The sequence below is a fragment of the Pinus tabuliformis genome, chromosome 5_2, assembly GCF_031772625.1.
Source record: "Pinus tabuliformis cultivar Carrire ecotype Pingquan chromosome 5_2, CPIR1, whole genome shotgun sequence".
NCBI classification, from domain to species: Eukaryota; Viridiplantae; Streptophyta; class Pinopsida; order Pinales; family Pinaceae; genus Pinus; species Pinus tabuliformis.
In genome coordinates, this window is record NC_142306.1 from 374,086,153 (window position 1) to 374,096,723 (window position 10,571).

At 37.1% G+C, this 10,571-nt stretch overlaps 1 protein-coding gene and 1 pseudogene across 1 annotated transcript; both read left to right on the plus strand.

Annotated features, from left to right (window-relative positions):
* Window positions 1-2,101: 2,101 nt before the first annotated feature.
* On the plus strand, window positions 2,102-4,819 carry LOC149159012 (protein unc-13 homolog; the record flags this gene model as incomplete). Its single annotated transcript, XM_089434154.1, has 2 exons — window positions 2,102-2,131; window positions 3,584-4,819. Coding segments are annotated over exons 1-2 (1,266 nt in total), but the record flags the coding sequence as incomplete, so codon positions are not given.
* Window position 4,820: 1 nt separating this feature from the next.
* LOC149159013 (uncharacterized) lies at window positions 4,821-5,959 on the plus strand (annotated as a pseudogene).
* Window positions 5,960-10,571: the final 4,612 nt, after the last annotated feature.

Below are 10,571 nucleotides of genomic sequence, written 5' to 3' on the forward strand. Positions count from 1 at the left end.
TATAACCACCTTTCTCTGAAAAAATAGGATTTAATAGCAGGATGATGCAGCAACTACTCCCAACTTTTGTTTGAGATATTCAAATGTCTCTCTGGGCAGTGGTTTAGTGAATATATCAGCAACCTATTCTTTGGAGGGAACATACTCCAATTTGACCTTTTTTTCAAGCACTTGTTCATGTAGAAAATGATATTTGATGGGTATGTGCTTGGTCTTGGAGTGCATGACTGGATTCTTTGAAATACTGATGGCACTTGGGTTATCACATAGAATGAAGATGGGTGGAGTACATGTGATCTGAATGTCTTTCAAAGTTTGCATCATCCAAAGTAGTTGTGTGTAGCAAGATGCAGCAGCCACGTATTCTGCTTCAGCTGTAGATAATGCAATTGAACTTTGTTTCTTGCTGAACCAAGACACTAACCTGGAACCCATATAGAATGCACCATCACTAGTGCTTTTTCTATCATCAACACTTCTTGCTTAATCTGCATCTGTATATCCCTGAAGTGTAAGATCTGTATCTCTAGGATGCCATAAACCAAAGCTCTATGTTCCTTGAAGATATTTGAAAATCATTTTGACTGCCTGAATGTGTGATTCCTTTGGATTTGCTTGGAAGCTTCCAACTATTCCTATTGCATGCATGATGTCAGGTCGGGTACCTGTTAGATAAAGCAGACTGCCAATCATGGATCTGTAAGTTGGTTGATGTACTGCTGCTGATTCATCATTTGAGCTGAGACTGCATCTCGTTACCATTGGGGTACATACTGGTTTAGAATCTTCCATGCCGTACTTTTTCAAGAACTGTTGGAGATATTTGGTTTGTGAGAGAAAAATACCATCTTTATTTTGTTGAACTTGTAGACCAAGAAAATAGGTAAGCTCACCAAGCAAGGACATTTCAAATTCTCACTGCATTACTAAAGCAAAATTCTGACCCATAGATTCTTCATTGCTACCAAAAATGATACCATCAACATAAAAAACAATTTTTAGCAATTTACTAGTGTCAATCTTTGTATATAGATTGTTATCTGCTGACCCCTTTGATAAACCCTGTAGGTGGAGATATTTGTCAAGACGGTAATACCAGGCCCTTGGAGCCTATTTTAGACCATAGAGAGCCTTTTTGAGTCTGCATACAAGTTTTGCATCATTTCCAAGAATGAATCCTTCTAGTTGTTCAATATAGACTTCTTCTTCTAAGTCTCCATTAAGAAAGGCAGATTTTACATCCATTTGGTATACTTTGAATTTCTGAAAACTAGAAAGAGCAAGAAACATTCTTATGGCTTCAAGTCTAGCCACATGTGCAAAAGTTTCTTCAAAATCCATACCTTCTTGTTGAGCATATCTTTTACAAACAAGTCTGGCCTTGTTTCTAATAACTTCTCCATTTTCGTTCAACTTGTTTTTGAATATCCATTTAGTTCCTATGATATTCTTATCATGAGGTCTAGGAACTAATTCCCAAGTATTATTCTTTTCAATTTTCTCAAGTTCTTCATTCATGGCCTTGACCCAACATTCATATTTGCATGCTTCATTTACATTTTGAGGTTCGGTGGAAGATAGTAATGTTAGATAGCTTGAGGCTTCTGTAATAGTTCTTCTTGTCTGCACACCTGCGCCTTTTTCCCCTAAAATTTGAGTTTCTAGATGATTTTTCTAAACATACCTGGACAAAGTCTTTTCTTCTACCGTTATCTCTTCTTCTGGTGCTTCATTGGTTTCTTCTTCAAAATTAGTGTGATTTGATGTGGGAAAATGATCCTCATCTTCTTCATTGTCATAATCTTCAGTTTTTGTCTGTTTTGGATTTTTGCATGCTTCATCAACCACAACATCAATACTTTCATTAATTTTCCCAATTCTTTTATTATAACATTTATATCATTTACTTCGGGAAGAGTAGCCCAGAAGAATACATTCATCTACTCTGGGTTCAAACTTACGAAGTTTTTCATCAGTCCTTTTGATGTAACATTTGCTTCCAAAAACTTTGAAGTATTTTATAGTAGGAGTCTTACCATACCATAGTTCATGTGAAGTTTGAGTGTTGTTTACCCGAACATTTGCTTGGTTGAGAATAGTGATGGCGATGAATGTAGCTTCACCTGAGAAGGTTGCAGGACTTCCAGATTCATCTAGCATAGCTCGAGCCATTTGTTGAATAGCTCTGTTCGTCCTTTCTACCACTCCATTTTGCTGATGAGTCCTTGCAGTGGAGAACTGCCTTTTTATTCCATGTTGTTCACAAAAGTCAAAGAATTCATCCGAGGTAAATTCCCCTCCTTAATCAGATCTGAGGCATTTGATTTTTTGATCTGATTCATTTTCAACCAAAGCTTTGAAGGCTTTGAACTTTTCAAATTCTTCATCTTTATGCTTTATAAGACCTATCCAACACATTCTGGAAAAATTATCGATGAACAATATAAATTATTCTTCTCCATGAGGTGACTTTTTCCTTGATGGTCCACATAAATCAGTATGAACAAGTTCAAGAGGCTTACTAGCTGACCCTTCCTTTTTGATGAAGTGAGATCTAGTTTGCTTACCGAATTGACATGGTTTGCATATAGTATTTTCAGGAATGTTGATATTTGGAAGATCACAAACAACCTGGAATTTGCATGCTTTTCTTATTTGAGAAAAGCTTAGATGTCCCAATCTTCTGTGCCATAGTCAGTTTTCATCATTTTTTCTTAGATAGCACTGTTGTTGTCCTCCCTTGAGCATGTATAAGTTGTTTGGAATTCTTGTACCTTTGATCACAGTTTCTCCTGTATCAAGCTCACGAACAACACATCCGTTTGATCGAAACACCACTTCATTTCCTTGATCACACAATTGACTAACACTCAACCAGTTATGCTTTAGACCATCAACATACATAACATTCCCAGCTTTAACTTTTTCTTTCAAGAAAACAGAGCCTTTACCTTTCATGACAGTAGGAGTGTTGTTTCCAAATGAGTCATTCTTTTCCTTTTCTAAGGCATTATATGAGTGTAGTTTTTCTTTGTCACCTGTCATGTGTTTTGAGCATCCACTGTCGATGTACCATTGGTTTTCTTGACCTTCTGCATACAAGGCTATACCACATCTTTCTGTTTGTGGTTCTTTCTTTCTCCATATTTTTGGATTTAACGGAGTTTTCTCCTTTTGAGATATTTGTCGAAATTTACTCCTTCATTCATATTCTTTGTTATCACTTAAGAATTCTAATTTCAAAACCGCTCACATTAGTTTGATGGTAAAAAATTCGGTGCTAGTCTAGGTTTGAGTTTTTGTTTGGCTTAGAGTCTGAGTCTTAGGAGTCCACTGTGCATCCTCATTCACCACTGGTCTCATAATTCACACAATTTCCATGTGTCAGTTTTGTTCAAAAGTTATTATGTGCTACAAAGCTCCTTAGGTGATTTCGTAGCGCATAAGTCAGTTTTAGGTGTTTTCGCAGCACAACATGTTTCATGTGATTTCATAGCGCAGAAACCCGGTCTAGGTGATTTTGTGCTGATCCATAGCAAATCTCACCCAGCTGTCATACTTATCAGAATCCGCTGTGTTTTAGGTCGTTAGGTGTCATTTGATCAGGGTCTGCCGGGATTTGAAGCAGTTCTTGTCAGGTGTCATAGCATTGACACCTGAAAGTGTTCATGTATTAGAAGCTGCAGACAAGTTAGAGAAGGACCTTGTGCAGATCGATGTTGAAGATTCAGTGGACTGTGAAGATGGAGGAAAGGGGGTCATAAGGGAAATGCCCCCGTATGAGGTTGACTCTATTCTGGCAGACTTGTCAAGAACATGGATCAAAGAAAGACTAGAGAGACTTCGCGAATGGGCGGGCAGGAGCTTGCAACAAGAAGACTGGACTCCGGTGGCAAACAAGGAGAAATATGCACCCTCAGCAGCTGAAGTTTTAAGGATTGTTGAAGAGACACTGGATGCTTTCTTTGAATTTCCATTATCTCAACATTCAGATCTATTCCCAGATCTTGTGGCTGGACTTGACAGAGCTCTACAACGTTATATTTCCCAAACTAAATCTGGATGTGGATCCAAGAACAGTTATGTTCCTCTTTTGCTAGCACTTACTAGATGCTCAACTGGGTCAAAGTTTTGGAAGAAAAAGGAAAAATCATCAAGCCATCAGAAAAGGAAATCTCAGATAGTGTCAATGAATAGTTCTGAGCCTATGACGCTGTCACAACTGTGTGTTCGGATCAACACCTTACATCACATTCGGACTGAAACAGAGCAACTGGAAAAAAGAATATCTTATGGTTGGAAGATGGATCTTTTTGCCAAAGATAATCAGAAATCAAAAAATACTCTTGCACCCATTGGAAGTGCGCCTGAAGCCAAGTTCGAATTTTCCCAGGCTGGCAGTAAGGAGGGCATTCAGCAGCTTTGTGAATGTACTGCATACAAGGCGGTTTTCCATGATTTGAGTATTGTGCTCTGGGATGGTTTATACCTTGGGGAAATAGCGGGTGCAAGGATAGGACCATTTCTTGAACAACTTGAATCAAACCTAGAAATTATAGCTGATACTGTCCATACGAGAGTTCATACTCGTGTTTTTACAGCATTAATGAAGGCCTGTTTTGATGGTTTTTTGTTGGTATTGCTGGGGGGAGGTCCTTCTCGTGCTTTTTCAAAGTCCGATTCTGAAATAATAGAGAAAGATTTCATGGCTCTCAAAAACCTGTTCAAAGCTGAGGGGGATGGTCTTCCTGGAGAGTTGGTGGAAAAAGCAGCAATGCCTGTGACAGATATCTTCCCCTTGTTTTCTACTAACACAGAAGACTGATCAAGAACTAGCTTTTCTGCGGGAATGTGATGAGGTGTGGAATGTCTATGGTGTGCTCAACTATTTACAGGCTCTTGTTGAGAAGTCTGTGATCATCCAGATCCTAGAGGAAGAGAAAGAAGGTAATTTAACATTTACTGCAACTGATGGATATGACTACAATGGAGGAAGCAATGTTCTGAAGGTTCTGGGATACTTTAGTATTATTGGTCTACTTCGTGTACATTGCCTTCTTGGAGATTATTACAGTGGACTCAAGTGCTTGGCACCTATAGATGTTAACCAGACAGGTGTCTACAATTCAGTGATTGGAAGCCATATCACAACTATTTATTATTATGGATTCGCCAACCTTATGTTGAGAAGGTATGTTGAGGCAATATGGGCCTTCAATCAAGTTCTGTTGTATATAATAAAGACCAAACAGTTCCATCAAAAGTCTCCACAGTTTGACCAAATTCTGAAGAAAAATGAACAGATGTATGCTCTATTGGCTATATGCCTCTCTATCTGTCCACAAATGAAGCTTGTTGAGGAAAATGTGAACAATCAGCTGAAAGAGAAGTATGGAGAGAAGATGGCAAGAATGCAGAGAAGTGATGAGGCTGTGTATGACGAACTTTTTTCATATGCCTGTCCTAAATTTATTACTCCTTCAGTACCAAACTATGATGAAGCTCTTGTAAATTATAACCAGGATGCATATAGGCTTCAGTTGAAGCTGTTCTTATCAGAAGTAAGACAACAACAACTTTTGTCAGGTCTACGGAGCTTCTTGAAGTTGTATACATCCATCTCAATGGAAAAGCTCGCGAATTTTATGGACGTTGATGAGTCTACCTTAAGGACAACTCTTATGACATACAAGCATAAGACTCATGCAATTGATCATGATGGAAGAATTATATCAAATGCGGATGTTGACTTTTATATTGATGAGGATATTGTTCATATTGTTGAATCAAAGTCTTCAAAGCTATACGCTGATAACTTTATGCGTCACATTATCAAGTGTGAAGAGATTATTAGTGATTTGGACAGAGTAAGCTTGAATAAGATGGTTGCTGTTTTTGCATTATGGAAATGCCAGCTGTAATGAGGTCAAACATCCAAATTTTGTAATTAGAGAAGAGCAGTCTTAAGCCATAAACAGTGGCGATCATGTAGCTATGAAAGGAAGACTGTGCTTTTGAAATTACACAGCAGTTTCGTAGCGCGCTACGAAACTGCTGTAGCTGCATATTACAATTGAGTTGATCAATTATGATTGACAAAGCAACAAATCTTTTTGAAAGGTTTTGTCATCACACAGGTACATGGGAAAGGCTTACAACACACGAAGGACGTGGCACTCATTACTAATTCAAGAAAATCAACATGGCTAATTACTTCCGAATATCTTTGAGGAAAACAAAGGCATAAAAATAGGGACAGTTTCTTGTTTCTCATCAGAGGTAAAGGGATACAACATTAAGGACCAGTAAGAAGCTTCGAGCACCTACCACAGCCAAACTAAAAGAGACCACTTGTCAGGGAATAAATCTTGATTGTAATAAATGCTATGTTCAGCATGATGTAGAATTAGAATCCTAATTGTTTTAGGTTTCTAAAGCTGTCAATTAGTAGTCAGTTGTATTTATTAGTTAGTTAAAGGGTTAATAGGTGTCATTAGAAGTAGACTTCGACTTCCCCTCATGCTTGAGGAGGAATCTCGATCAGTTAGAATAAGAACTCTATATATAGTTGAAACAGCAATGTAATGAGGGTTGGAAAATTTTATGATACCGCTTGTATTTGGCTTATGTAAAGACTCATTTCAGTAATATAATTTTGACTTTACTTCTCATGATTCATGAGGGATTTCTATTGTTCAGAATATGTGATCTTGTTCTTTCCATAATTTTTACAGTGGTATAGATGTATAATCACTCAGAACTCACTGAATGTGCTCTGATTTCCTGTATGCATTTATAAACTGTGGTCCTATATGATTTATGTTCTGAATATCTAAATGCTGAGTGCCCTGACTTCTATGTAAGGTTGAGTTCACTGTTATATTGAGGTGTTGTTGACTCCATAAGCCCAATGGATAGATGCTTAATGTTTTTCCAGCATTCATATTTTCACAGTTGTTCTATAAGAGTTAGCCATCTTAGCTTTAATCAAAATCATTAATCCTTTAAGAGAGAGCCCTCTCAGGTTGAGGAGGCTAAGCCTCAGCCTAAAGTAGGTTGAAATAGTTACTTGAAGTCTTCCTGGTCTGCAGCCTTCCAGGGCCTGATTTTGAGATAACATTCTTCATGGCCAAAATTGTTACAGATTGAGCATTCTATTTCATTTTCAAGAAGAGAAAAGTTATTATAGGAACTTTTCTTGATCCCTGTCACATTAATTTGATTTCGTGCTTCTCTAATGATGATGGTTTTGTAATAAACACATTGAGCAGCTTTTTGTCCAAAATTATGACATGAGAAACATTAACCATTGAAGAAATTCCTGTGATTATTGAATCTATTGATTTGGTGATTGTAGTTTCTATTCATATTTGAAAAAAATTAAGTATGGTTTACCTGAGGTTGGTTGTGACTTCTGTTCATCCTTGGAGCAAACTGAGACTAATTTACCTGGTGATCTTCTTTATGCCTTTGCTGATGATTGTCATACTGTTCATTATTCTTTGCTGCATCAAGATAGTTTTTAGTGGAGGTTGACGGCTTCTGTGATTGAGGTGCTTCTTTAGTATATCTAAGACCTGTCTTTATTAGAGGAGAATGCTGCAATTTGATAATTTCATTTAAGGTTTCTGATCCTTTAACAAATCTAAGATTGAGAGATTTTGTCTTCTCAAGATCCTTTCTTAGACCCACAATTTCACATTCTAGTTTTTCATTGTGTTTTTCTCTTTCATCAAGTTGATATGTCAAGGTATCTATAATCATATTCTTTTCTTCTAAACAGATTTTGAGTTTAGAGATTTCTTCATGAAGTTCATCTTCTTCTAAAGCATCCAAAAATTTATCATCTTCATAAGCCATTAGAAGTATAGAGTCATTACTATGTTCATCTTCATCACTATTTGATAATCCATCGCTATCTTCATGAGTATAGTAGCTCTTTTTACTTACACTTTGTTTTCTTTTCCATTTTGCAGATTCCTTCCCTTTATCATATTTATCTTTATGAGGACATTTGGTAGCATAATTACTGACTCTATCACAGGAAAAACATTTGAAAGATAGTTTAACTCTAAATCTTTCGGAACCCTGTTGAAGCTTCTTGACAAAGTTTACTTCATCTTCTTCTTCTAAAATATGTCATGATTCATTGAGTTCTTCTTTTCCTTTTGCTGAAGCTTTAAATGCGGCTTCTCTCATATATTATGGGCCTCCTTTTCTCATCTCAAAGGCAGTTAAGATTCCATGAAGCTGTGCCATAGTAATACTCTGTAGATCTTGTTTTTCTTCTATGGAAAATACTTTTGATTCAAATTTAGCAGAGAAGGATCTTAAAACTTTCTCAACTAAGGTAACTTCCTTTATTTCTTCACCCAGATGTTTCATGCAATTAACAACCTCATCTATATGTAAGAAGTAACTAGCAATACTTTCATCATTGTGCATCTTAAGAGTTTCATATTGAATTCTGAGAGTTTGCAGTTTTGCACATTTTACCTGAGAGTCTCCTTCGTAGCTTATAACGATTTTGTCCCATATTTCTTTGGCTGATTTGAGCTGCATAACGTTGACAAACTTTGATTGTGACAGACTTCCCAATAATGTATTGACAACCCTGACATTGGTTTCATATTTCTTTTTACCTGTTGTATCTGTAGGAATTGTTGATGGAAATGTATATCCTCCTTCCACGATTTCCCAGACATATGTTCCAAGTGATTGAAGGTAGGTTGTGGTTCTTATCTTCCAATAAACAAAGTTTCTCCCATAAAATATTGGCGATCTGATGGATCCCCCGCTTTCTTGATTACTCATGATGATGGATCTTCCTTCAAGCAATCAAGCTTCCTCTAAAGGACCTGCTCTGATAGAAATTGTTGGAAATAATACTGAGAGGGGGGGGGTGAATCAGTATTATTAACTCAATAATTTTTCATTTCCATAGGTAGATTTTCATACGCTACTTTAGCTAAGTGAACCAACGTGTACACATGACTGTTATTAAAGCAACCATCATATATGCAGAGAACTTTTGATTTACCCAATTTATCATGTATTGAACTTTAACCAGTATGTCAGATATTAAATAAATAGTGTAGTAAAAGCAGAATAAAGCATAAGCATCACACATGAACACCAAGATATAAGGTGGAAACCCAATGTGGGTAAAAAGAACCTGCTGCTGTCATCTCTGTCTTCTTTTAATAAGAAAATTCTGTTTACAATTTTATATTGGTGCAGACTTATACCAGTACGCAGGCTTCTACCTGCAGAAGGCTGCAACCTTCTATCATTTTCTAACTACTACTGGAAGGGAGCTACAACCCCCTAGCTCTTGTACTAGCCAATATGATTACTGGTACATAGGCGCCGACCTACAGATGGCTATGACCTTCTCTCGTTCTCCAAGGACCACGTTTCATAAATTTTCAGACTAGATCCATCAACAACATCATAACTATAATTCAATCATCAAATATATCTACGTCAACCAATCACCTTTTGAACCAACCACAACCGAATCAATTAATCACTTTGAAAACCCATCAATCTTATCTTTCAAAATACTGTCACCAGAATACAGTAACCAGAACCCAAGCCAAAACCCATAACTCTGCAACAACAAACAGAAGCAACTAAAACATATTTTATAAGGTATACGCTACTTCCATGTGTCGAACCTGCGTGTATACGCACTTTTCTCAAAGCCAACCAACGTATACATCTACAAATATAAATTTAGAGTTTTGCAGCTATTCCAGAATTTAGTTATACCCACATCATCATTTACAAAATAATATATGTGTCAGTATTCAGATCTAGAATATACATGAGCAAAAACACATAATGATAGTTCATTTTACGCCTTAACATCCCGATCCATCTTTAGATCTAATACCTCGTCATCCGCTAAGGTTCATCCTTGGTTCACATCCGGCAACGCACCATAACCCAATAACTTGCATACTAGATCTCACACTTCATCAGATATTCGATACTTGCACACCTTGGCCTAATGATCTTCTCTTCCTTTTATAGTTTTTAGGCCTTTCTCAATACCATGGACCAAAACCACTTAGGACCAATACCTTGGACCAAATACCTGGGGCCAATACCTTAGACCAGATACCTTGGACCAATACCATGGATCAAAATACCATGGACCAAATAACTCGGAACAGAAACTTAGTTTTCTAAGGTATACACGCTTTTCCTTCTATGAAAGTGTGTGTGTATGTATACGCGACTTGTATACAGTGAACCTGCGTGTATACACAACTTGGTTAATGGTGAACCTGCGTATATCTCTCTTTCTTTATTCTGTGAAGACTAATCTGTAATTCTTTGCTGTTTACCTGCTATACTGCGATCTTTCATCGAGTGAGTTTCCATCAAGGACAATATCTGTATCATAAGGCCAAAAAACAATGCTCAAGTACAACACTTCCAAACATCTCCTCTTGAGCGCAATGGTATTCACCATAGCTCAGGAAGATTATTACAAAAAAATGATTCTCTTGATGCCACTGAGGGAAAACATGCAGAGAAAGAATTTGAAAGAGAAGATCAAA